Source organism: Dendrobates tinctorius, unplaced genomic scaffold (genome assembly GCF_039654945.1).
Source record: "Dendrobates tinctorius isolate UK_male_01 unplaced genomic scaffold, ASM3965494v1 ptg000537l, whole genome shotgun sequence".
In the NCBI taxonomy this organism is placed as follows: domain Eukaryota; kingdom Metazoa; phylum Chordata; class Amphibia; order Anura; family Dendrobatidae; genus Dendrobates; species Dendrobates tinctorius.
The window spans coordinates 196,406-223,999 of NW_027362196.1; the positions used below are offsets into that span (position 1 = coordinate 196,406).

Below are 27,594 nucleotides of genomic sequence, written 5' to 3' on the forward strand. Positions count from 1 at the left end.
GTTAGGTGAGTTGTGACGACTGGAGAGAGAGACTGGAGGAGATGTGAGGGAATGGGGTCGGTAGTGCATGTAGCCGGACGAGAAGAAGAGAGGAGCCTGGAGTCGTCGTCTTCTGTGATGGGATCAAATATGGAGAGTGAGCCAGGGGAGATGCAGGAAGGGATGGGAGTCACAGCACTTGGTGGTTGGGAACAGATTTCCTGATGGATATTATCTATTTTTACTGTATAGTGGAAGGCCAGGTCATCAGCACAAATGTCTGTGCTAGGAGCTAGTGCTTTCAGCCTGAGGAGGGAGTGAAAGGTGTCAAAGTTTCTTGGGGTTGTTGGCTAGTGAGGAGATCAGGGTGGTGAAGTAGTTGTGTTTGGCGAGGTGAAGGGCAGAGTTATAGGTTCTTAACATAAATTTGAAGTGAATGAAGTCTTCTGGTGTGCGGGTTTTCCTCCATAGGCGTTCAGCACTCCTAGAGCATCGCTGGAGAAGTCGAGTTTGCGATGTGAGCCAGGGCTGTTTTACTCTGTACTTGGAGGTTCTGAGGGTCAGGAGCGCTACTTGGTCCAGGGTGCATCTGAGAGTAGTGATGTACAGCCTGTTCAGGATAGGAAAAAGAGGCGATTGGGCACAGTGATTAGTGTAGGGAGTCTGAAAGTGTATGAGGGTTCATGGCTTGTAGATTTCTTACTGAATGGTAGGTAGGAGGGTGCTGGGGTGGCGAGGAATTGTGAGCGTGTAGGAGAGAATGTTGTGGTCAGAGTGGAAGCGGTGAGTTATCTAGGTAGGAGATTGAGCAGAGCCGGACAAAGACCAGGTCAAGGGTGTTACCGTCTTTATGTGTCTCAGAGGTTGAAAGCTGCGAGAGGCCTAGAGAGGTGGTTAGTGATAGAAGCTGGGATGCAGATGTGGAAGTGGGGCTGTTAAATGGGGATATTGATGTCTCCCAGGATATGCGTTGGGAGTTCTGAGGCCATGAAGTGTGGCAGCCAGGCAGAAAAATGGTCAAGGAAGTGGGTGGGTGAGCCTGAGGGCAGTTATATGACCGCTACTCTGTTGGAGAGAGGACGGAAGAGCCTGATGGTGTGGAACTCAAAAGAAGGGAATGAGAACTGGGGGGGATGACCTTGAAAGTGCATTGTGGCGACAGGAGTATGCCGACTCCACCACCAAGTCTGTTTGTGGGTCTCGGGGAATAGGAGAATTATAAGTCGCCATGAGAAATTGCAGCAGGGGAGACAGTGTCAGAATCCTGAATCCAGGTTTCAGTGAGGGCCAACAGATTCAGAGAGTTGTTCCGAAAGTAATTGTGCAGGAAAGGAAGTTTGTTACATACAGATACTTTTGAGGACCTTTTGGTCTACTTCATTTTGTTAGGCAGGTCCTAGTTAAGTGATTTCTTGATTGAAAACAGGTGTGGCAGTAACCAGGCCTGCGTGTGGCTAGGGAATGTGACCTCAGGTTCCCAAAGTTGTGATAAACCACAGTTACTTTATGTTTTAAGAGGGGGAAATCACGATTTCTCACAGGGCCCTGTAGGTTTGGATTTCTTTTCCCTTAATAATGAAGATATTTTTTTTATCGCTCAATCTTGGTTTATTAAACATAAAAAAGGAATCATAGAATCGTAGAGTTGGAAGGGACCTCCTGGGCCATCTGGTCCAACCCCCTGCTCAAAGCAGGATTCGCTAAATCATCCCAGTCAGATGTCTGTCCAGCCTCTGTTTGAAGACTTCCATTGAAGGAGAACTCACCACTTCTCGTGGCAGCCTGTTCCACTCATTGATCACTCTAACTGTCAAAAAGTTTTTTCTAATATCTAATCTGTGTCTCTTCCCATTCAGTTTCATCCCATTGCTTCTAGTCTTTCCTTGTGCAAATGAGAATAAAGTTGATCCTTCTACAATGTGACAGCCCTTTAGATATTTGTAGACAGCTATTAAGTCTCCTCTCAGTCTTCTCTTTTGCAAACTAAACATTCCCAAATCCTGCAACCTTTCCTCATAAGACAGGGTTTGCAGACCGGTCACCATTCTGGTCGCTCTTTTCTGAACTTGCTCCAGTTTGTTGATGTCTTTTTTAAAATGTGGTGCCCAAAACTGGACACAATATTCCAGATGAGGTCTGACCAAAGAGGAGTAGAGGGAAATAATGACTTCACGTGATCTAGACTGTATGCTTCTGTTAATACATCCTAGAATTGCATTTGCCTTTTTTGCTGCTGCATCACACTGTTGACTCATATTCAGTCTGTGATCTATTAGTATACCCAAGTCTTTTTCACATGTGCTGTCACTTAGCCCTATTCCTCCCATTCTATATATGCTTTTTTCATTTTTATTGCCCAGATGTAGTACTTTGCATTTCTCCCTGTTAAAAACCATTCTGTTAGTTGCTGCCCACTTCTCCAGTTTATTTAAATCTTTTTGAATCCTCTCTCTCTCTTCTCTAGTATTAGCTATCCCTCCTAGCTTTGTGTCATCAGCAAATTTAATCAGTTTACCCTCAATTCCTTCATCTAAATCGTTGATAAAGATGTTGAACAATACAGGGCCCAGGACAGAGCCCTGTGGTACCCCACTTGAGACATTCTTCCAACTGGATGTACAGCCATTTACGACCACTCTTTGGGTCCGATCACTAAGCCAGTTATGAATCCACCTAACAGTTGCCTTGTCCATTCCATACTTAGTCATTTTTTCAATAAGGATTGTATGAGAGACTTTGTCAAATGCTTTGCTGAAGTCAAGATATACTATATCTACAGCATTTCCTTGATCCACCCAATCAGTGATACCATCATAGAAGGAAATTAAGTTAGTCTGACATGACTTATTAGTTAGAAACCCATGCTGACTCTGTTTAATCACTTCATTCTTATCCAGGTATTGACATACATGTTGTTTAATAATTTGTTCAAAGATCTTTCCTGGTATAGAAGTCAGACTCACCGGCCTATAGTTGCCTGGGTCCACCTTCTTCCCCTTTTTGAAGATAGGAACAACATTTGCTCTTCTCCAGTCTTCTGGCACTTCTCCTGTTCTCCAAGAATTTTCAAAGATTATGGAGAGGGGTTCAAAAATTTCTTCTGCTATCTCCTTCAGTACTCTGGGGTGTAATTCATCTGGACCTGGAGACTTGAATTCATTTAGGTTAGCTAAGTGTTTCCTCACTATCTTTCTGTTTATAGATATCCTGGATTCTTCTATTCCCTTAATAGGACAGTGAATAACAGTTGATGTTGCATTTCCTTTCTGAGAGAAAACAGATGCAAAATAGGAATTTAAAAGTTCAGCCTTCTCAACATCCTGTCTTACCATTTCATCATTTTCATCCTGTAAAAATCCTATAGCATCTTTGACTTTTCTTTTACTTTTGACATATCCCCAAAATCCTTTATTATTGCTTTTGACATCTCTTGCAAGCCTCAGTTCATTTTCAGCTTTAGCTAATCTGATTTGTGCCCTGCAGGTTCTGCAGACAGCATTATATTCTTCTTTAGATATGCCTCCCTCTTTCCATTTTATAAACATTTTTTTCTTCCTTTTTAGCATGTGCTTAAGTTCTGTGTTCATCCATCCTGGTTTCCTTAAATGCTTCCTATTCTTCCCTCTTTTCGGAATTGTTAACAACTGTGCTTTGAGAATTTCATTTTTCAAGATTTCCCATCCTTCCTGGACATTTTTGTCTTTAAGGATATCCAGCCATTGGATCCCTCCAATTCTCTTTCTGAATCCCTTAAAATCTGCCTTTCTGAAATCTAACCTTGACGTCTGAGTCTTCACAATCATACAGTCATAAACTGTAGAGAACATTACAAGTTATAGGCATACAGACAGTGCAACTTTTCAATTTCCTTAGTTCTGTCAACTTAGAGGAAGTGAACAACTATAGAGTTAGAATAAGAGTCCTGATAGAGTATTTTCACGATTTCACTCAATAGTCTACAACTTTTTGTAGCAGAACCATCTGTAGCCGGATACAGGACTCCGTTATTGTTCCAATTGCATTTAAAGTATTTAGGAAGTCCTCCGTATCTGTTAAACTTATAAACTAAGGGAACAAACTAGTAGTGGTAGCGGAGCTATAAATAAGCCTCTCAGCCAAGTCCCTAACCTTTATCAAAGGACGAGGGTGCAAACCGCAATGTAAATCAGAAAAACAACTAAAACATCTTAACATCTATATTTACCTATGGAGAACCAGAGATTATACACAGCCTACCAGGAAACATGATAAAGAAGAGTAGAGCTAATAGAACAAGAAAAACAAGGGAGAGAGAGAAAGCAGGAAAAGAATAAAAGGGGGGGGGACCTCTCTATAGCATACTGAGCGGGTTAATTTTTGTGAAGTAGATCGATGTGAGATGAGCAAAATCAAAAGGGAGTGGATTTAAGTCCAGTACAGGTGAACTTACACTATCCAGATACAGTTTGATCTAGGGGTGCCCCAAATGCTTCATTAAATCTCGGAGAATCAAGAAACAGGACCCATTGACCATGTACGAAGGAATCCATCCCTGGCACCAGTCATCTCCTCAGTAAGGACTTCCATCTTGTAAATCCGACCCGTTTCTTCAAACCCTTCAGTCAGTGAAGGACAACGGGGTGTCTTCCAATGTCTTAGAATGACCACTCTAGCCGCCAAGAGGCAGAATCGGAGTATGTCCTGTTTTTAGGACTTATTGGAGCCCGGAAGTATTGCTAATAGTGCTATCGTGGGTATCTTATCTATCATCTGCCCACTGATTAACTGATAGATGTGAAACACTCCCTCCCAATATGGCTGAATCTTTCCACAGCTCCACCAAATAAGTAACATGGAGCCTCTCTCACGGTTACACCTCCAGCATTCAACAGGGACAGAGGGGAAAGCAGCATGTAGAATCACCGGGCAACGATAGCAACGGGAAAGAATTTTGTAGTTCCTTTCCTGAGCTGCACAGGCCATCGACAAACTGTGAGACAGGACGCATGCCTTCTTCCATTCTGCCTCCGATATCTGCATTTTGAGATCTTCCTCCCATCTCTCGAAAAATCTTGGTTTAATCATCTCATTTCCTGAGTTTACTATGTTGTATAACTGGGAAATACAGTGAGCAGGCGGGGACTCCAAAACAACCAACTCCTCGAATTTAAAGGGGCCCTAAAGCTCCCTGTTTTCTCCCCCGTGGACAAATATGATTTTAATCGAGAGTATTCGAACCAAAGCGTTGCATGTCCTGTGTTTGTCAGCGATTCTAACGGCGTCAGGTCTCGTTTTTTCAAAATATGGAAAAAACGTGGTTCATCACGTTCCCTCCAACCCAAGAATGTCTTTGCCTTCAATGCCAGGGGGAAGTCTGGATTATGGTAAAGTGGGGTAAGGGAGCCTATGCCCGAGGATATGTTGCCCGTCCTAACCTCTCTATCAGACTAACTTAATTTCTTTCTATGACGGTATCACTGATTGGGTGGATCAAGGAAATGCTGTAGATATAGTATATCTTGACTTCAGCAAAGCATTTGACAAAGTCTCTCATACAATCCTTATTGAAAAAATGACTAAGTATGGAATGGACAAGGCAACTGTTAGGTGGATTCATAACTGGCTTAGTGATCGGACCCAAAGAGTGGTCATAAATGGCTGCACATCCAATTGGAAGAATGTCTCAAGTGGGGAACCACAGGGCTCTGTCCTGGGCCCTGTATTGTTCAACATCTTTATCAACGATTTAGATGAAGGAATTGAGGGTAAACTGAATAAATTTGCTGATGACACAAAGCTAGGAGGGATAGCTAATACTAGAGAAGAAAGAGAGAGGATTCAAAAAGCTATAAATAAACTGGAGAAGTGGGCAGCAACTAACAGAATGGTTTTTAACAGGGAGAAATGCAAAGTACTACATCTGGGCAATAAAAATGAAAAAAGCATATACAGAATGGGAGGAATAGGGCTAAGTGACAGCACATGTGAAAAAGACTTGGGTATTGTAATACTTAAGTATGGTATAAGGACTTCAATGGCGTAGGGCAATGACGGCAGAGACACGCTTAGTGAAGCAAGTGATTTATATACAATTGTGGACAACAAACGTAGAAATACGTAACGGGTTCAGAGCACAGATATACAGCAGTACATAGCAAAAGGTTCAGCAAGGATGGTGAGTTATCAAGAGTCACTGAGTACGGAATATAACTGGGTATTGCAGGCAAAGTCCAGAGTATAACAAATGTCCAGCAGGATAATTCTCAGCGGGCACCGGGTAACAGCTACTAACCAGTATAGCAAACAGAAGTCCAGTTGTAGCGAGCCTCTGGTATGATGAGTCCGGTGGAGATCCAGTAAGGGGAGCTTCAGTGGGCACAAACACTAACCGGGTACGGTAGCCAGAAGTCCAGCGGTATCCAGAGGTCCAGAGAGGTGGAGTTTCAAGCAGGAAGCAGGGTTGTTCCAGAGTCACAAGATCTGGGAGAGTGGCAGGGCAGGAGCACACCAGGAATCAATATACTCAAGCGATTTGCTTGTGTTTAGGGGCGGGTTTTTATGCAGCTGGGGAGGAAGTGATGTAAACGAAAACTCCATCTTAACCAAGGGCAAGGTTCATTCAAAACAGACCGGAAAGTCCTAGGATCCTGACAGTACATCCCCCCCAAACAACGGCCTCAGGACGGAACAGGACCGGGCTTGTCCGGGTACCTCCGATGGAACTGGGCAATCTTCCTAGATGCGTTGATGTTGTCAACGGGTTCCCAGGAGTCGTCCTCGGGTGAATAGCCTTGCCAGCGAACCAGGTATTGCAGCCGTCGCCGATGGAGACGGGAGTCGAGAATGGCCTCAACGATGAATTCTTCTTGGCCATCTACCATCACCGGGGGAGGAGGAGGTACAACACGTCCCTGAAAGGTATTAGGAGTAACCGGTTTGAGCAGAGAAACATGAAAGACCGGGTGTACCTTCATAGTCCGAGGTAACTTCAGCCGACAGGCCACGGAGTTCACAATCCCGGAGATCCTGAATGGGCCGATGTATTTTTGCCCCAGCTTCTGTGAAGGGACACCAAGCTTCAGGTTTTTGGTGGACAACCAAACAGAGTCCCCTACCTGGTACGAGGGTGCCGGTCGCCTGTGAGCGTCTGCCAAGTCCTTGTAACGTCGCTGAGCAGTTGCCAAGGTGTCTTTCAGGACCTCCTGAACTCGTTGCAACTCCGTCACCCTGTCTCCAACCGCGGGTACAGGGACTGCGACCGGTGACCTAGGCAGAATACTTGGATGGTAACCCAGGTTTGCAAAAAAGGGTGTTACCTTCGTGGAACTACTCTGGGTGTTGTTGTAGGAGAATTCTGCCAGAGGAAGGAGCTTCACCCAATCGTCCTGTAGATGGCTCACGTAACATCTCAGGTATTGTTCCAGGGTCTGGTTGGTCCGTTCCGTCTGTCCATTCATCTGGGGATGGTAGGCAGAAGATAGACACACATTAATTTGGAGTGCAGAACAAAACCCCTTCCAGAACCTAGAGGTGAATTGAACACCTCGGTCAGAGATGATCTGATCCGGGACCCCGTGTAAACGAAATACGTTCCGTACTACCAGGTCAACAGTCTCTGCGGCCGAGGGGAGGCCAGTACAGGGGATGAAATGGGCGGCTTTGGTCAACCGGTCTACCACTACAAGGATAGTAGTGCTGCCACTTGATGGAGGCAGATCCACAATAAAATCCATGGAGATGGACCCCCAGGGGCGAGACGGCACGGGTAAAGGCTGGAGGAGGCCTGTAGGAGCCATACGAGGGACCTTGCACCGGGCACAGATCACACATGATGTGACGTAGTTTTTCACGTCTTTCATACAGGTAGGCCACCAGAAGAACCGGGTCAAGAACTCCTGAGTCTTTTGTACCCCCCTATGTCCTGCCACCGTGGAGTCATGAACCAATTTTAGGACTCGAAGTCTTACAGCCTCCGCGACATACAGGCGACGTTCTCGTAACCACACCCCATTCCGAAGAACAAGTGCCATGTCGCTCGGGGGGGCAGCAAGGAATACATCACCATCATAGGCCTGTTTGATGTCCTTCCATAAGTCCTGGTCCTGGATCACTCCGATGAAGTTGGAATCAGACAACACGGTTTGAGACGATGATGAAAGCACAGGGTCCAAGGTGTGGAGACGGGATAAGGCATCAGCCTTTCCGTTACGGGAACCTGGTCGATATGTGACAACAAAATTAAATTGATTAAGAAAAAGACTCCACCTGGCTTGCCGTGGGGACAGACATCTGGCAGATTTCAGAAATTCCAGGTTGCGGTGATCTGTGAGGACCACCACTTGTTGTGCCGCTCCCTGTAAGTGGTGCCGCTATTCTTTGAAAGCAGACACGATCGCCAGCAACTCCTTGTCTGCAACATCATAATTCCTCTCCGCAGGGGACAACCGTCGAGAAAAAAAAGCACATGGGTGCAGTAAAACTTTGTCCCCAGTTCTCTGGGACAGAACTGCTCCTAGAGCATAATCAGAGGCATAGACTTCTACAAGGAAAGGAAGTGAGGGATCTGGGTGAATCAGAATTGGTGCTGATGTAAAACAAACCTTGAGATGGTCAAAAGCCTCCTGAGCCTGGACGGGCCACACAAACCTCTGACCCTTCTTGGTTAATGCAGTAATAGGGCGGACAATTTCTGAGAAATTACGGATGAAACGCCTGTAGAAGTTGGCAAATCCGACGAATCGTTGCACCTCTTTGATGGTACCTGGTACCGGCCATTCCAGTATTGCTTTTATCTTGCTGGTTTCCATATTTAGACCCTGTGGAGAAATTACATACCCTAGAAATTGAATATTAGTACAATGAAATTCACATTTCTCAAGCTTGATGTACAGGTGGTTATCACGTAGGCGAGCAAGGACCGTCTTGACATGCTCTTGATGTTCCTGTAAAGAATTAGAATAAATCAAAATATCGTCCAGGTAGATGATCATGAACTGGTCCATAATGTCCCTGAATATATCGTTCACCAAGTGTTGGAATGTTGCGGGGGCGTTGCAAAGGCCGAAGGGCATGACTAAATACTCAAAATGTCCGTATCTACACCTGAATGCTGTCTTCCATTCGTCCCCTGGACGGATACGGAGCAGGTTATACGCCCCTCGGAGATCTAACTTGGTGAAAATTGTAGCCTGTTGGACCCTTTCTAATAATTCGGGGATCAGGGGCAATGGGTACCGGTTCCGGATGGTGATTTTGTTGAGCTCCCGGTAATCTATGCAAGGGCGCAGAGTTCCTTCTTTCTTCTTTACAAAGAAGATGGGTGCCCCTGCGGGTGAGGTAGAGGGACGAATGAAACCCTTGGCAAGGTTCTCATCAATATATTCTTTTAGGGCGTGTAGTTCAGGGGCCGCCAACGGGTACACATGTCCAAACGGTATCTCCGCTCCGGGTAATAAGTCTATAGGACAATCGTAAGGTCTATGTGGGGGGAGCTGAACAGCATTCTGTTTATTGCAGATGTCAAGAAAGTCATGATAGACCGGGGGCAGAATGGGTACCTGTACATTGTCCTCCATAGCATGCGTTGTTGGAGCCGGTTCAGTTGGTTTTACGGCAGGAGCAGTCTGGGATGGGAAGGAAATCTCCTTTGTCTCCCAGTTGATGACTGGATTGGTAGCCCGAAGCCAGGGGATTCCTAAAATGACTGGAAAATGTGGAGACGAAATTAACATGAAGACAAGGGTCTGCTGCTGACCTGGTTTGATCATACATTCGAGGGGTACAGTCTCTTTATCCACACGTCCGGAAGTCAATGGGGACCCGTCCACGGTTTCCATGGTAACTGGTGATGCTCTCTGTTGAGACGGGATACCATGTTTCCTAGCAAAAGAGAGATCCATGAAATTCCCCCCAGCCCCAGAGTCAATCATTGCAGCCTTAGAAATTAGCTGTTTCTTCCATTTTATTTGTATAGGGAGCGAGCAATGGGTGGATCTCCCTTCAGAGTCCTTAGCTGCAGTGGATAGTACTGTGGAGGGAAATACCGCATCTAGGTGGGAACTAGCTTCGGAGGCTTCGGATTCTATGTCGGTATTATCATATTCAGCTACAGCCGCCAAGATCTTATTGGAACGATTAGGACGCCTTGGACAGTCAATAAGGAAATGGTCTGATTTGCCGCAATAAAAACATAGCCGTTCACGGAGCCGATGTTCGCGGCGTTCCTGGTTCTCTCGGTTTTGTACAGAGTCCACTTGCATGGGAACCTCCGCAGGCTCTCGTGGTGTCTTAGGAACAGGTTCCCTGGTAGGTGACGGAAAGTCAGGTACCCGGTTAAGTGCTGCCCATTTTTCCTGTCTGCGCTCTGTTAAACGGGTATCAATGCGCACACAATGTTGAAGGAACAGGTCAAGATCATCGGGTGATTCGGCACGGGCTAACTCGTCCTTGATGGCACCGGACAGTCCCTTTTTAAATACCGACAACAACGCATTGTTACCCCAGTCAGTGTCCACCACCAGTCTTTTGAAGTCGGTGACATATTCAATCACAGGCCGCTTGCCTTGCCGTAAAGAAAGGAGAGCCGTTTCAGCAGTATTACGGCGGTTCGGATCGTCGAACATCAGTGCCATAGCTGTTAGAAAATCCTCTAAGCAGTTCAACCGCACGTCCCTGGTCTCAATCATCGGGTTAGCCCAGGCCAGGGCACGTGAAGTCAGCATCATGATTATGCATAATACTTTAGATCGATCCGATCGGTAATAGTCAGTATTCACATCAAAGAATAGCATGCACTGATTAATGAAGCCACGGAACTGACTGCGCTCACCATTAAAGAGGAAGGGAGGTAATTTAGGCATACTGGGAGCAAATCCGGGCGAGGTACGGTCGGCCACCTGAGCCTCCACCTTGCCCTGCAGCTCCTGCATAGCTGTACCCAGGAACTGGTGGTTATGATTCAGCCGTCCCTCGATATCTCCAAGCTTGGCGTGCACAGCATCCATGTCCTGCTGTAAGGAGTGGATCATGGAGTATAGCTGATCTAATCGTGCCTCTGACATTGCCCCAGCGAAGTCCTCTAAAAAGGGCTTGAGTATAATGTAATACTTATGTATGGTATAAGGGCTTCAATGGCGTAGGGCAATGACGGCCAAGACACGCTTAGTGAAGCAAGTGAATTATATACAATTGTGCACAATAAACGTGGAAATACGTAACGGGTTCAGAGCACAGATATACAGCAGTACATAGCAAAAGGTTCAGCAAGGATGGTAAGTTATCAAGAGTCACTGAGTACGGAATATAACTGGGTATTGCAAGCAAAGTCCAGAGTATAACAAATGTCCAGCAGGATAATTCTCAGCGGGCACCGGGTAACAGCTACTAACCAGTATAGCAAACAGAAGTCCAGTTGTAGCGAGCCTCTGGTATGATGAGTCCGGTGGAGATCCAGTAAGGGGAGCTTCAGTGGGCACAAACACTAACCGGGTACGGTAGCCAGAAGTCCAGCGGTATCCAGAGGTCCAGAGAGGTGGAGTTTCAAGCAGGAAGCAGGGTTGTTCCAGAGTCACAAGATCTGGGAGAGTGGCAGGGCAGGAGCACACCAGGAATCAATATACTCGAGCGATTTGCTTGTGTTTAGGGGCGGGTTTTTATGCAGCTGGGGAGGAAGTGATGTAAACGAAAACTCCATCTTAACCAAGGGCAAGGTTCATTCAAAACAGACCGGAAAGTCCTAGGATCCTGACAGGTATACTAATAGATCACAGACTGAATATGAGTCAACAGTGTGGTGCAGCAGCAAAAAAGGCAAATGCAATTCTAGGATGTATTAACAGAAGCATACAGTCTAGATCACGTGAAGTCATTATTTCCCTCTACTCCTCTTTGGTCAGACCTCATCTGGAATATTGTGTCCAGTTTTGGGCGCCACATTTTAAAAAAGACATCAACAAACTGGAGCAAGTTCAGAAAAGGGCAACCAGAATGGTGACCGGTCTGCAAACCCTGTCTTATGAGGAAAGGTTGCAGGATTTGGGAATGTTTAGTTTGCAAAAGAGAAGACTGAGAGGAGACTTAATAGCTGTCTACAAATATCTAAAGGGCTGTCACATTGTAGAAGGATCAACTTTATTCACATTTGCACAAGGAAAGACTAGAAGCAATGGGATGAAACTGAATGGGAGGAGACACAGATTAGATATTAGAAAAAACTTTTTGACAGTTAGAGTGATCAATGAGTGGAACAGGCTGCCACGAGAAGTGGTGCGTTCTCCTTCAATGGAAGTCTTCAAACAGAGGCTGGACAGACATCTGACTGGGATGATTTAGCGAATCCTGCTTTGAGCAGGGGGTTGGACCAGATGGCCCAGGAGGTCCCTTCCAACTCTACGATTCTATGATTCTATCCCAAAACCTCAAGGTTGTTGCCAGCATACCTGTCTCAAGGCCAGTCATGTCCCTGCCACCTGAGGAGATCCAGGGCAAGCACCACAAAGGGGTCGCCACATCTATCTGCTCCAGTGCAACCCATTGTTTGGATTTTTGATGGTGTTGCCAGTCCAACAACCGTAACAGGATGGCCACCTTATGGTATTTTTTAAAGTTTGGGAGGCCCGACCCTCCAAGGTGTTTATGTCTTTATAAGGTTTTAATTCCAATCCGGGGTCTACGATTCCCCCAAATAAAACCCAAAACAGCCGATTGGAGTCTAACAAAGAATGAGACAGGGATATCTATAGGGACTGACTAGAACAGGAACAAGAACCGAGGAAGCACGTCCAGTTTTATCGCATTAATGCGGCCAAACCACAACAACTTCCGTTTATCGTAGGTTTTGAGATCTCGAAGTGTTCTCTGAAGCAGAGGGAGAAAATTAAGACCAAACAGTTGGGTGGGGTCCCTAGGAACTGCAATTCCCAAATATTTCAAGGCCGAAGTCTGCCATTTAAATGGCAAACTATCTGCTAAATGCAATTGTTCCTCAGAAAGAAGGGAAAAAATTCAATGCCTCAGACTTAGTGAAATTAACCTTAAAGTTACTAAGACTTCCAAATTCTTTAATCAAAGAGGGGAAGGTAGTACGAGCCTGAGACACAAACAAAAGTAAATTGTCAGCAAATAAGGCAGTTTTGTAATGTGTCTGACCCGCCACCACCCCCCTTATATTGGGATTTCGCCTTATGGCAACTGCAAGGTGTTCCATTATGATAACATATAGCAAAGGGAATAGAGGACATCCCTGGCGTGTGACATTACGTATAGAAAAAGCGGGAGAAAGGGAACCATTTGCTCTAACCCTTGCCGAGGGGCAGGTGTATAGGGAGGGTATCCAATTTAGAAATCTAGTCCCCAGAATGATCTGCTCCAACGAGGCCCTCATAAATCTCCAGCTGACCCGGTCAAAGGCCTTCTCCGCGTCCACTGAAAGTAAGCAGATTGGAGTGGATTGGGCCCTCGACCGAGCCATGAGAAGTAGTAGTTTATTAGTGTTGTCTCTAGCCTCTCTACATTTGACAAATCCCACCTGGTCATTGTGGATAATTCCAGGAAGGAGGACTGCCAACCTATTTGCTAGAATTTTAGAAAATAATTTGATATCGATGTTAAGTAAAGATATAGGTCTATCGATAGCAGCTTCTGTGTGATCTTTTCCCGGCTTAGGGACAACACTAATGTGAGCCTCCAATCATTGGGGAGTCCATGAGGAATCAAGTAAAATCGCGTTGAAAACCCTCATCAAAAAAGGCGCAATTTGGGGGCCAAATTGCTTAAAGAATTTAGAGGTAAAGCCATCTGGACCTGGGCATTTCCCACCTGGAGAACCATTAATGGCGTCCAAGACCTCTGCCTCAGAAACCTCAGCTTTTAAAGAGTCAGCATCCAAAGGGTCAAGGACCGGCAATGCTGTATCATTTACATATGTCCTGATCTTGTCCTGAAGCAGTCGGGGATCCATGTCATCATATCGGCTTTTGATGTTATAGAGGTTACTATAGAATTTTTGGAAAACATCTAGAATCTTATCGGGGTTTTGAGTTAGTACCCCACCTGGCTTTCTGAGTTGGGGAATATGACCTGGATTTCCCCTGGGATGGAGCATCCTGGCTAAGGGCCTACCACACTTGTCCCCATATTCATATAGGAATCTTTGAAGTCTCATTTTCTGACGTAGGTTTTTCTGGTCTAGAATGGCTCTCAATTCCTCTCTGGTCTTAATAAGTTCAGCTAAGGTTTGTTGAGAAAGAGAAAGTTTGAGAGCACTCCAAGTCAGAAATTGTTTTCAACAACGACACTACCTGCTCGGCTTTTTCTTTCTTCAAGCGAGCTCCCTGTTTCAGGAGAACCTCTCGCACCACACACTTAAGGGCAGGCTTGGAGTGGCCCATAGGGTAGCAGGGGAATCCCCCGGTGGGCCCTTGTCCAGATCTGGGCCCCCAAACCCATAGTATGGGCAGTACTTTGCATAATTCACTTGATTCATTCTGTAAAGAAAAATCAGCATCTCATCATTCATAAACCAAAATACACAGTTTATTATTATATAGGTAAATTTGTGAACTAGGGTTGCGTAATGATTGCATGCAGGTGAAAAGTGGGCCCCCCAAAGTCAGCGTTACTGGTGGGCCCATGGCAACCCAGTCCGACACTGCTTAAGGGCCTCCCATTTAATTGGAAATGCTGTCGTATCAGATTTGTGGATTGTCATAAACTCTGATATGGTGTCTTTAATCTCCGAAGCACAGAGAAAATCATTTAGAAGGTTGTCATTCAAACGCCACGTCCACTGTTTTGGTCTCCCCTCCGGCAGGGTAATTTGGCAAAACACTGGTGTAACGGGGTCTACCAAGCTGGGGTACCTCTTTCAGTACCACCCCGTGTTTTCGGAGGTCCGCTCTGCGTTGCCTGGAGTCTGAATGAATGACGCTGGCTGGAATTCCTCTGAGTGCATGGGCGCATATAAAAGATCACTGCTTCTCCATGTATTTCCAGTCTGACAACACTTTACTCACAGGACACAGAATATATCACACAGATACAGAGGGCCGGCCAATAGACAAGCGTCAGGCCAGACATGCATTACAAAAGCCGCAGGTGGTCGGAGCCTGCAGAGGTTTACTGTGGGAATTATAAAGGTGGGGGGAGGTCGGACACTGCTGATACATTAGGGACATGCATCTCACAAGGAACCTATTATATATACATATAACTGCACAACATATTCTGGGTGCTGAGTGGTTCTGTAACACATAACATGGCTCCCCCTTTTCAGCGACGCGATCGGCATACACAGTCTGATCCTCAACGGATCGGTTTGGGGATGACCGAAGTTTATGGGGTTGGTACAAGTTCCGTTTGTCGACTTAGTCCATCGGCGTTACCGTTTTGTTTGCCGGGTGTGTAGTGGATGGTGAAGTCCAGAGGTTGTAGGGCTAAACTCCAGCGCAGCAATCTGGCGTTGTCTCCGGAGACCCGATTAAGCCAGACTAGGGGATTATTGTCCGTTAGGAGGGAAAACTGTCGTCCATACAAATATGGTTGCAACTTCTTGAGTGCCCACACTACCGCCAGGCACTCCTTCTCGATGGCCGCATAGCTTACTTCACCGGGCAGTAGTTTCCGACTCAGGTAAGCTACCGGGTGTTCTTGGCCGTCCGGCCCGACTTGGCTCAGTACTGCCCCCAATCCAAACATAGAAGCGTCTGTGTGAACAAGGAAACGTTTAGTTGGATCGGGTGCGGCCAATACAGGGGTATTGGTGAGGGCGTCCTTTAGTTGGCGGAAGGCTTCCTCACACTCTGAGGTCCAGGTTACCTGGCGGGGTTGGTTCTTACGGGTCAGATCAGTGAGGGGCTTGGCTACGCTGCTGTAATTGGGAACGAATTTCCTGTAATACCCCGCTGTCCCTAGAAACGCCATGACCTGGGTTTTAGTGCGTGGGATGGGCCATTTGGCTATGGCCTCAATCTTGGCTGGTTCTGGTCTCTGTTTCCCACTTCCCACCCAATGCCCTAAATACTGAACCTCTGCTTTGCCCACGTGACACTTGTTTGGGTTCAGGGTGATTCCGGCCTGGTGGATCCTGTCCAATACTGTTTCTAGGTGATTTAGATGCTCTTCCCATGTCGCACTGTAGATGGCGATGTCGTCCAGATAGGCACAAGCATAGTCCTGGAGACCATCCCGAAGCCGGTCAGCCAGCCTTTGGAAGGTCGCCGGGGCATACTTCATCCCGAATGGCATAACTCGAAACTGGAATAAGCCGAACGGGGTGACAAATGCCGACTTGGGAATAGCGTCAGGACAAAGGGGAATCTGCCAGTAGCCTTTGCATAGATCGATGGTGGTCAAATACTTTGCCCCCGCCAGCCGGTCTAACAACTCATCCACACGCGGCATGGGATATGCATCCGTCACAGTTTTGTCATTGAGCTTACGATAGTCTCCACAAAACCATGTAGTCCCATCCTTCTTGAGCACTAACACTACGGGGGATGCCCAGGGACTATCTGACTCTTCAATGACCCCTAAACGCAGCATCTCTTGAATCTCTTGTCGCATCCCCTCTCGTACCGACTCAGGGGCGCGGAAGGGGTTTTGTCGCAGGGGGGTCTGATCCTGGGTCTCAACCTTGTGTTGTGCCAGGCGAGTGTACCCCGGTCTCTCTGAAAACATCCTCTGTCGCAGCCTCAACAACGCCTCCGCCTGCTGTCTCTCCCGGGGGCCTAGGCCTTCGCCCAAGTGTACCTGGTCCCATGTTTTAGACTGAGTCCTTTCCCCTAAGACATCCGGCAAGGGAAGTCCAGCTAAATCCTCTGCTTCAGGTACACAGATGGCCACTACCTCTTCAGGGCGCTCCTGGTAGGGCTTCAGCATATTCACGTGGAACATGCGGATAACCCTGGGGTCGTTTCAATCGGCGACATTATAGGTTGTGTCGGCTATTTTCCCCACTACCTGATAGGGCCCCTGCCATGCAGCTTGGAACTTGTTCTGCTTGGTGGGCTCTAACACCAGGACCTTCTGTCCTATTTCCAAAGTGCGCTCTCTGGCCCTCCGATCGTACCATATGCGCTGGCGCCGCTGGGTCGCCTGCAGGTTCTCACGTACAACCTGGGTCAGCTCCTGTAGGCGGTCCCGGAATTCCAGCACATAGGGTACAATAGCTACCACTTCTATGAGGCCCTCCCCTTCCCAGTGTTCCAGCACTAAGTCTAGGGGTCCCCTTACGCGTCTCCCGTATACCAGCTCGAACGGGGAGAACCCCGTGGATTCTTGGGGCACCTCCCGATAGGCAAACAGGGGGTGTGGCAAGAATTTCTCCCAGTCCCTGTAGGTCCTGGTAAAAGTCCCAATGAGCTGTTTTAATGTCCCGTTAAAGCGTTCACACAACCCATTGGTTTGCGGGTGGTATGGGGCGCTTCTAATGGACTTTACGCCGCACAGCTTCCACAGTTGGTTGGTCACCTCTGCTGTAAACTGGGTACCCTGGTCCGAGATAATCTCCCGGGGAAATCCAACCCGTGAGAAAACCTGGAGCAGGTTGGCCGCCACCGTCTCTGCCAGTATGTTAGGTAACGCAACCGCCTCTGGGTACCGTGTGGCATAATCTACCACTGTCAATATATACTTTTTCCCGGATGGACTGGGTTTGGCTAACGGCCCTATCAGATCGACCGCTACTCGGCTAAATGGTTCCTCCACAATGGGGAGGGGGCGTAATCTGGCCTTGCATCGATTCCCCCCTCTTGCCAATGCGCTGACAACTGTCACAGGTCTGGCAGTACTGACGAACATCATAGGTTACCCCTGGCCAAAAGAAGTTTAGTGTCAGACGATGCCTGGTGCGACTGACGCCGAAGTGCCCGGCCAAGGGTATATCATGAGAGATTCGCAGTAGCTCCTGCCTATACTTCTTAGGAACTACCAGCTGTTGTTTTATAGTGGGGCTCGTCCCTGTGTGGTGCTGCTCTGTGATCCGGTAGAGGTGTCCCTGCTTCCATACAAACTGTTCCCCTTCCAGTACTCCTCTCCCCTCCTGTGCCTTCCCACGATATCCCTCTAATGAAGGATCCTCAAGTAACTCCCTCTTAAATTCATCTGGGGTGGCCCAAGAAATGTGTCTGGCTATGGGAATACGTGCAGGGCTGGTATGTCTTACCTGGGCCTCCTCTGAGTGTGATTCCGACTCCACAGCTCGAGCTTGTCTCCGGGTGGTCACAGGATAGGTCTCAGCCTGAGGGGCCACCAAGAATGCAGACAACATGGGCCCCAAGTCATTTCCCAGCAAAACGTCTGCAGGCAAATCCTCCATCAAGCCGACCTCAATAAGGCCATCCCCGACTCCCCAGTTCAGGTGAATCCTGGCAGTGTGTAGTCGATGTATAGCTCCCCCTGCTACACGGACTGCCACTGTCCGGTCCGTATTCTCTTGGTCCCGGACGAGATGAGGCTTCACAAGGGTCAAAGTTCCTCCGGAATCTCTTAGTCCCTGCATACGTTTCCCATTAACCCACACGACCTGTCGATGCTGTTGTCGATTATCTGCCCGGGCTGCCTGCACGGGGTCTACTTCATGCAGCAATTCCTCCATCTCTTCCACCCCTTGGTTAATCGTAGCCCCCAATGCCGGGTCAGCTTCGCCTTGGTAGCAGTGTACAGCAGCCCGACTGAAGGTAGCTGTTCCCGCCTTTGGCCACTGGGTATGCTGAGTCCGGTTGGGGCATTGTCTTTGCAGGTGGCCCAGCTGACGGCAGGTGTGGCATCGCGCCCCAGGGGGACTGTGGTAGGCCAGGTTTCTAGCTGATCCCCCTACAATCTTCGGTGGTTTGGGGCCCTTCAGGTCCATGGGCGGGCCCCTAGTGACCACCTTTGATCCGGAGAACTGCGGCCTCCTGGCATCATGATGTTCATCGGCCAGACGAGCGGCTTCCTCAAGAGTCGTTGGCCGCCTGTCCCGAAGCCATTCCTGTGTCTCGGGGTTTAGTCCATTAAAGAATCATTCTAACCGGAAGAGCTGGAGGACGTCCTCCTTAGTGGTTGCTTGGCTCCCTTGTACCCACTGTAGCAGTGACCGCCGTAATTTACAGGCCCATTGAGCGTGGGTATCGGTTATGCGTTTTATAAGTCCGCGGAACTTTTGGCGATAGGCCTCTGGTGTCAGCGCATACCGGGCCAAGATCACTTCTTTGATCCGCTCATAGTCCATACAGTCCTCATCAGGTACCGTGCGATAGGCGTCCGCTGCTCGGCCTGTCAGCTTGCTGGCCGGCTTCACTTGATGAAGGGCACACTGCCGCTCAAAGTCCTGCAGAAAGCCATCAATGTCTTCCTCTGCCTCCCCCAACTGTCGGAAGGCATTGTACTGGATCTTTTTGTGGCTTACTGTTGAAGGTACCTGGTTGAAGGCCAGAGCTCCCCCTGCTTGCTGGCTCTCCTCTCTCCGCTCTGCCATCTCCATCTTGGCCAGCTCCACTTTGGTCCGCTCTGCCATCTACATCTTTGCTAGCTCTATCCTGGTCCGCTTGGCCATTTTTTCCTTCAGATCAGTACGCACATCAGCCATAACCTCTCGTATGATCTCTACCGCAGGGTTTGGGCCATAGAACGCCAGTCTGTTATTTACCTCCCTCTGGAATTCGGTCTCCTCCACGTTCACATTGGGGGGCACTGCACTGTCGTGTTCCATGATGGCTGCTATCAAATCCGCTTTTGTTTTGTTGCTGGCGATCAACCCTCGGGCTTCCACCAGATCTTTTAATGTAGTCCTCTTTAACTTCTGGTAGTTATTTTCCATTCATTCCTTTCCTCCTGTGGGACCATCTGGGGTGCTTGTGGATTTCCCTTTCCAACAGCATCTCATGGAATGTTGATGGTGCAGGTGAAAACTGTTCTACTGGACGATTGTCTCCTGTAGAAGGGGTATTAAATCCCGCTGTCTGCCACCAGTGTAAAGGGGTCTACCAAGCTGGGGTACCTCTTTCAGTACCACCCCGTGTTTTCGGAGGTCCGCTCTGCGTTGGCTGGAGTCTGAATGAAGGACGCTGGCTGGAATTCCTCTGAGTGCATGGGCGCATATAAAAGATCACTGCTTCTTCATGTATTTCCAGTCTGACAACACTTTACTCACAGGACACAGAATATATCACACAGATACAGAGGGCCGGCCAATAGACAAGCGTCAGGCCAGACATGCATTACAAAAGCCGCAGGTGGCCGGAGCCTGCCGATGTTTACTGTGGGAATTACAAAGGTTGGGGGAGGGCGGACACTGCTGATACATTAGGGACATGCATCTCACATGGAACCTATTATATATACATATAACTGCACAACATATTCTGGGTGCTGAGTGGTTCTGTAACAACTGGGGCATGGTCTGACCAGCAGATATGACCAATAGAAGATTGAATTTGCCTGGTCAGAGCAGTTTGGCTGATTAAAAAAAAAAATCAATCCTACTATAAGAGGAATGGGCAGTAGAGAAAAATGTGTAGTCTTTCTCTGTAGGGTGCAAGACCCGCCATAAGTCGACCATATGAAGACTCTGAACTACCCTTTTGAACGCCTTAATTTTCCTAACTGAGAAGGGGTGTCTCCCGGAGGAAATGTCCAACCTTGGGTCCAGTGTAAAGTTGAAGTCCCCACCTGCCACCAGAATCCCCTCAGCAAAGTCGACAAGGGAGTAAAGAAAAGAGATACAAATGGATATCGGGTCCCTATTGGGCAGATACCAACTAGAAATCGTAAAGACCACAAAGTTTACCCTGATCTTTAGGAAAACGTATCTGCCCTCTGGGTCTATAAGTGTGTCTATGACTGAATGTGTCAGGGATCTATGCAATGCTATTGACACTCCCCCCGATCTAGCTTCTGGATAAGGGCAATGGAACCAGGTAGTGTAGTGGCGGTCATTGATGCCAGGGATGTGCCCCAGCTTGAAGTGGGTCTCTTGCAGAAGTAGAACATGAACCTTATATTTGTGCAAATCATAGAGTATCTGTTTCCTTTTTGGGGGATGTCCACTTAACCAGGGACATCACTACGAAGAAGTGCCCCGAGCAAACTTAAGTAAAGGTCTAGTCTATCTGGAGGGTAAAAACGACTGATAAAGTGATTCGGACCTGGAGAAACCCCTTCTAGCAGAAAATATTAGTGCAATTGCGTCTCCCGCAAACTGTATTCACAACCTGTAGGAAGAAACAAGGGAAAGGAATAAGGCAACTCAGAAGGATAAGGTATGTAGAGGAATAAGCGAGAAAGAAGAAAAATAAAAAAGGGGCGGGGGTATAGAGCAGAAAGAATAAGAAAAAAGCAGAGATTGTCTGGTATACTGTGTCCTAAGGATTACAAAGGAAACTCTGGTTAATTGTAGTGTTAGGGAATATCTAAACTCAGTGGGAAAAGAAAGAAACCGACACGCTATTGCGGTTGGAAGTCCCAAGTAGGGAAGGGGCTTTCTACCGATAAGCCTCCCGTCCCGGACCACATGAAGACAATTAAACCAGAAAACAGATATATATGTTAACAAGTCATAGTATACAACATAATAAGGGGGGAGGGAGGAAAGGAAGGGGAGGCAGGAGACTATTTCTTATAGAACAATATAACTTATCACAACATAACAGGTAAAAAGACTGTTGGACCATACGGGTCATCAGAAGGAGCCCAATGAGAACACCATCCCCCTTTTTGAGAGTCTCAGTTGTAAATCTTCAGTAGGACATCCTGTCCAAAAGTGAACAAGGGCCCAAGCCCGTAACCATCTACAATAGCAATAGCCGAATGGCTTCATGGGGGGTTCTTCCCCTATTTCTCTCCTCTCCACGACGGAGTGAACTCCGAGGCCTCTGGGATAGACCCTCTGGGGATCCCAAGGGGAAATCTGGCCACTGTTCAATAAGTACTGGGGGAAGATCCAAGGCAGCTATGAATGCAGGAATATCCTCCGGGCTCCGAAGGACATGGATGTGACTCGCCCCAGAGGCTGTGGGGTACTCGGCGCCTGGCCCGTTGATTTCAATGGAAGATGTCACAATGGCAGTGACCCGGTCCGTGGCCTAAGGCAGTCAATGTAAAAGGGGTAGAGTGATGGGGATAAAGTTATTGTGATGATTCGTGACGCCACCTGTGGATTTTGGTCAGTTTGACCAGCGCTGCAGGGTTGCTTCTCTGGGACAGATGGTGTGGTGCAGCAATGATGTTGAAGCTCCCCACAGGTGGAGCTGTAGTCCCAGGGCAGTAGGAATAGATGTTGAGGAAGATGGTGTAGTGTTAGGCACAGAGATGTAGCAGTGCTGGACGAGTGGCGCAGGAATAAGTGGAGGACACAAGGGCTTGCAGTTCCAAAGCTTTACTCACAGTCTGGTGCACACAGGTGCCTGCCTCGGTACTGTGTCCTCCAGGTCAGGGGTCCAGCCAACTCCCATGAAAGATAAAGTACACCGTTCCAACACTCCGCCAACATATGCCTTTCCTGAACGTCTCCTCACTAGCGCTTAAACTGAAGTACTTGTAGTTGTGAATTAAACTCAAGTTCCTCCTTCTTGATGTTACTTGGAACTCCACTTGTACAGTAGACAGCTGTAGCCTGCTTCGGGGACTTCCTACTATCAGGTCCCTTCAGAAAGTTGTGGGAAGCAGGGTGTGTTGCAGTCCGCGCTGCCGAGATTAACAAATCACCTGGGATGCAAGATGTTGTAGCAGTGTACTCCTTTATTTCCTCCTACGCGTTTCGGCGCCCTTCCTCAGGGCTATCCCTGAGGAAGGTGCCAGGAAGGGCGCCGAAATGCGTAGGAGGAAATAAAGGAGTACACTGCTACAACATCTTGCATCCCAGGTGATTTGTTAATCTCGGCAGCGCGGACTGCAACACACCCTGCTTCCCACAACTTTCTGAAGGTTTTTCCACGTGCGAGTGGTTGGTGGAGGTCCTGCAGCAGCTGATTCTGTGATATGCTCTCAAGCCAGTTGTGGGTTACACAACTGGAATAGGTGAGTGGAACTGTATTATACCGCTCATACTTCAAGTGTCACTAGTGATAGGGCACTATTGCGCCTCTTGTTCCCCCCACCATTTTTTGTATTGATACTATCAGGTCCCGGCTCACGCACGTTGCTATTGTGCCCTCAAGTCTTAGGTGGGAATAAAGTGGTGACAACTTCTATTCCTCCGGTTTCTGCTGCAGGAACATCAGTTTCCATACAGCCTCAGATACCGGTTTCCGGATCATGCGCTTTAACTTAAGGAAGGGCTCTGCTCTCACCCTTGTCCTCAGTCCTCTTCTCCCCACGTTCCGTACTAATCTACCTTCCTTCTGAAGAATCAGGCTTTCTCTTGCTCCTTCCTGTGCCCACAGCTCCAACTCACAACAGTCGGCTGCAGCACTTGTTTCCGCTCCCTCCCTCTCTGGGGATCTTCTCTCACTAACTGACCACTTCCTAATATTCTCCCGCTCTCTTGTGCAGTCTAAGCTCCACCCGCCTCCCAGCACGCTTCGTGTTCCAAGCAGGGAGCCACCAAAGGGTGCTCTGCTACACTACTGGTGTGTGTGGGATGCAGGTGTTCGAGTGTGGTCAGGTGTCTCCACCTTACCTGGATAGTGGGGTACCACACCTCAGGAGGAGGTGCAGTACCTCTGTGGCGACTGAACCCTCACGGGCGCCACAGATGCGACCACCTGCACGTACCTGGAGTCTAAATGGGAAGCCCCAGCTATAAGGGATGTCCTGGTCACGTAGCATATCCAGCAACGGGCGCAGGTCTCTCCTTCTTTGCAGAGTCAGTCTTGACAGGTCTGGAAGTATTTGGATGATTTTATCATGAAATTTGCTGGTCACCTCATTACAGATCTTGTTCATAATGGCCTCCTTCAGGACTTAACAGTGGACTCTGCAAATGACATCCCTCGGCCTCTCTGGGTCTCTGGGTTTAGGGCCCAAAGCCCTATGTGCTCTGTGCAGCTCGATTGTGGTTGTAGGGGGGTCACCCAGGAGAAGTCTGCAGCATCTGGGAGAGGTCCTTTGACTCAACGGACTCTGGCAGGCCTCTCACCCTGATGTTGTTCCTGCTGCCTCTATTTTCGCCATCATCTATGGCATCTACCAGATATTGGACTTGACATGATTGTCTGTCTATTTGTTGTTTTTTAGACCTGCATGCCTCCTCCAGGGCCAGGATTCTGCTGGAGTGGTCCAGACTCCGAGTGTCTACGCTTTCTACTTCACCTCTTAGGCTGGATAGTTCACTGCGGTAGGCGACCTCCAGTCTTTCAATATTAGACTCCATATCCTCCCTTGTGGGGATAGAGGCCATGCCTGCCCGCAGGTCAGCAAGTTCAGCTAAAACTCCTTGTCCTTACTGGGATGACCCCAGAGGGCTGCAGGCTGGTCATCGGGAGCAGACTGGAAGCTCATGAGGGGGTCTGCTGGTTGTCCCCCCACAGGTGTCATTATAACTCCACATGAAGCAAGGTCAGCGAGGGGCTCTCCCACCACCCCTCCGGCCCCTGCTGTGCTCATGATCCCTGCAGGACCCACCAAGGCAATCTGCTGTGGTGTGGTCGGGGTAGACCATCCCTCGCCCCCTGATCCAGCAGCTGCAGTCTGAGGGAGCTGTAACATGGGAGGGCTGCCTGCAGCTTCCAGGTACCTGTTATCCCCCACTTCCTCCTGATCTGCTGCATGATTTCTGGAGCCCTTGGTTGAGACTCTGGAGTGTCTGGAAGGGCTGGACTGTGTGTGCTCATCTCTGCTCTCCCTGGCCGCTGCTATGGAGGGCTCTTTCCTCTCCTGGAGGAGGCGGCCATCTTTGATCTCCCTGTGCTATCAGGTTCCTGCTTCTGCTCAGAAAAGAACTGCCGAATAGAGGTTTTTTGACCCCCAGGGACCTGTAATGAAGGCCTCTGTGCTCTCCCCGGTCTCCTGCAGTTCATACTCTGGTGAATGCGGGTCTGAACGATTGTGATCAGGGCGCGTGTCTTCACGCCTCCATAGCCAGGCCGCGCCCCCGATATTCTTTTTATAAACTGCATATTCTGTGATTTCTTGTGTTACCTTTGTCTAATATTTACATTTGTTTGGTGATCGGAAACATTTAAGTGTGACAAACATGCGAAAGAATAGGAAATTAGGAAGGGGGCAAACATTATTTCACTGAACTGTAAATGTATGCGGCCCCCCATTTGGGGTGTTCTCTTTATGTTGATTTGGTATGTGGAGGGATAAGGGGGCCAGATGTTGGGCACCGGGACGGACGCGGAACCGGAATTTGTTGACTTGCACTTGGCGTCCAATCCTTTTCTCCGTCTATTTCGACCTCTTGACGTTATGTGTGTTGGGTGTGACATATGACAGTCGGCTTTGTTGCTCGTTTCCAGGTTTCTCAAGGAGATGGAGCTGTTGTTATGGTTTCCTGTACACCTCCCAAATCCCATTTCTATAGAACAACTAGAAAATGATCTGCACCAAATGAGGTCCACGACCAAGGGCCACGTGGTCCACCTCCTCACCCTGACTGCCCAGGTCTTGGAAATGGTAAGATCCAAGGAAGAATCCTGTACAGAGTGGCTGGTGGATTCTCAACAGGGTGGAGGCTACATCCCATCGTTCAGGAGGAGGGTGGAAGTTATGTGCAGAGGGAGGTACCGGAGGGAAGAGCGTACCGTCTAGCGAGGAACGGGGCGGTGGTGGTGGTTGTCATGTCTAGGGGAGGGGGTGGCAGAATATCCCATCTAGATTCAAGGGGGGGGGGGTTTAATGTCCTGTCTAGAGAAAATACATGGGGGGGAGAACGTCCCACCTAGAGAAGAGAAATGGGGATGAAGGTCCCATCTAGAAAGCAGTGGGGCTGCGGGGGTAGTCTCATATAGATGGGAGGGGAAATGTACCAGGTAGAGGGAAGAAATGGGGGAGAAGGTCCCATCTAGAAAGAAGTGGGGCTGCGGGGGTAGTCTCATATAGATGGGAGGGGGAAATGTACCAGGTAGAGGGAAGAAATGGGGGAGAAGGTCCCATCTAGAAAGCAGTGGGGCTGCGGGGGTAGTCTCATATAGATGGGAGGGGGATATGTACCATGTAGAGGGAAGAAATGGGGGAGAAGGTCCCATCTAGAAAGCAGTGGGGCTGCGGGGGTAGTCTCATATAGATGGGAGGGGGATATGTACCATGTAGAGGGAAGAAATGGGGGAGAAGGTCCCATCTAGCAGATGATCAGTGCTGGAGACTGGATGATGGGGGGATGGTTGTTGGGAGTCTTAAAAGCAGGGATGGACAGAGATGGAATATTAGGAAGCTCTCAGACTGATATAAGGGGAGAGGGGTAGGACGGTGCAGCAGGGTGGATGACTGTCGGTCAGCTCCGTCTCTGGTCTTCTGCCGCACTGTGCCCCGGCAGTCACTGTGTGTCCTGAACCTTGTGCTTTTTCTCCTGAAGGTCAGACAGGACTCCTACCTCATGGTGCAGAGCAGTCAGAAGGACGAGGACACCACCAGGTGGCGACTGCAGCACCCGGAGTCATGGCTGCGCAGACTCGGGGGTCTTTCATCTCTTGTCCGACACATGATCTGTGAGAACCTGATGTCCATCCTGCAGAAACATATCCTCAGCTTTGTGACCAACGTGGTCCAGGTGAGATGCTCTACCCTGGGGGGCTGTGCCAGGGGCGTCCCTGCCTCACTGCCTCACCACTCGCTCTCTGCAGATGGTGCCCATCACCGGAAGACCTTACCTGCTCATCAGCCTGGAGTTTGGGCCAGATGGAGACGTGCACCTCTGCCCACCTGCCTGTCAGATACAGCGGAGCGCGGAGCAGATGCTGGGAGCCGTGGTGGACGCTGTGCTGCAGGTATCGGTGTACACCCCCTTATATAGTGCCCCCCAGTGCTGGACGCTGTGCTGCAGGTAGCGGTGTACACCCCCTTATACAGTGCCCCCCAGTGCTGGACGCTGTGCTGCAGGTACCGGTGTACACTCCCTTATACAGTGCCCCCCAGTGCTGGACGCTGTGCTGCAGGTACCGGTGTACACCCCCTTATACAGTGCCCCCCAGTGCTGGACGCTGTGCTGCAGGTAGCGGTGTACACTCCCTTATACAGTGCCCCCCAGTGCTGGACGCTGTGCTGCAGGTACCGGTGTACACCTCCTTATATAGTGCCCCCCAGTGCTGGACGCTGTGCTGCAGGTACCGGTGTACACCCCCTTATACAGTGCCCCCCAGTGCTGGGCGCTGCTCTGCAGGGAGCGGTGTACACTCCCTTATACAGTGCCCCCCAGTGCTGGACGCTGTGCTGCAGGTACCGGTGTACACCCCCTTATATAGTGCCCCCCAGTGCTGGACGCTGTGCTGCAGGTACCGGTGTACACCCCCTTATATAGTGCCCCCCAGTGCTGGACGCTGTGCTGCAGGTACCGGTGTACACCCCCTTATATAGTGCCCCACAGTGCTGGGCGCTGCTCTGCAGGGAGCGGTGTACACTCCCTTATACAGTGCCCCCCAGTGCTGGACGCTGTGCTGCAGGTAGCGGTGTACACCCCCTTATATAGTGCCCCCCAGTGCTGGACGCTGTGCTGCAGGTACCGGTGTACACCCCCTTATATAGTGCCCCCCAGTGCTGGACGCTGTGCTGCAGGTACCGGTG

General features: G+C 48.9%; 1 protein-coding gene across 2 annotated transcripts in view; it reads left to right on the top strand.

Moving 5' to 3' along the window:
- The window catches only part of LOC141078346 (dynein heavy chain domain-containing protein 1-like), a 283,431-nt gene that overhangs the window by 71,644 nt on the left and 184,193 nt on the right, over positions 1 to 27,594 (top strand). For both annotated transcript variants that reach the window (XM_073565083.1, XM_073565084.1), the window contains exons 6-8: positions 25,335 to 25,491; positions 26,390 to 26,584; positions 26,658 to 26,801. In XM_073565083.1, coding sequence (XP_073421184.1) covers positions 25,335 to 25,491; positions 26,390 to 26,584; positions 26,658 to 26,801 — 496 coding nt within the window. The remainder of the gene's footprint in view (positions 1 to 25,334; positions 25,492 to 26,389; positions 26,585 to 26,657; positions 26,802 to 27,594) is intronic.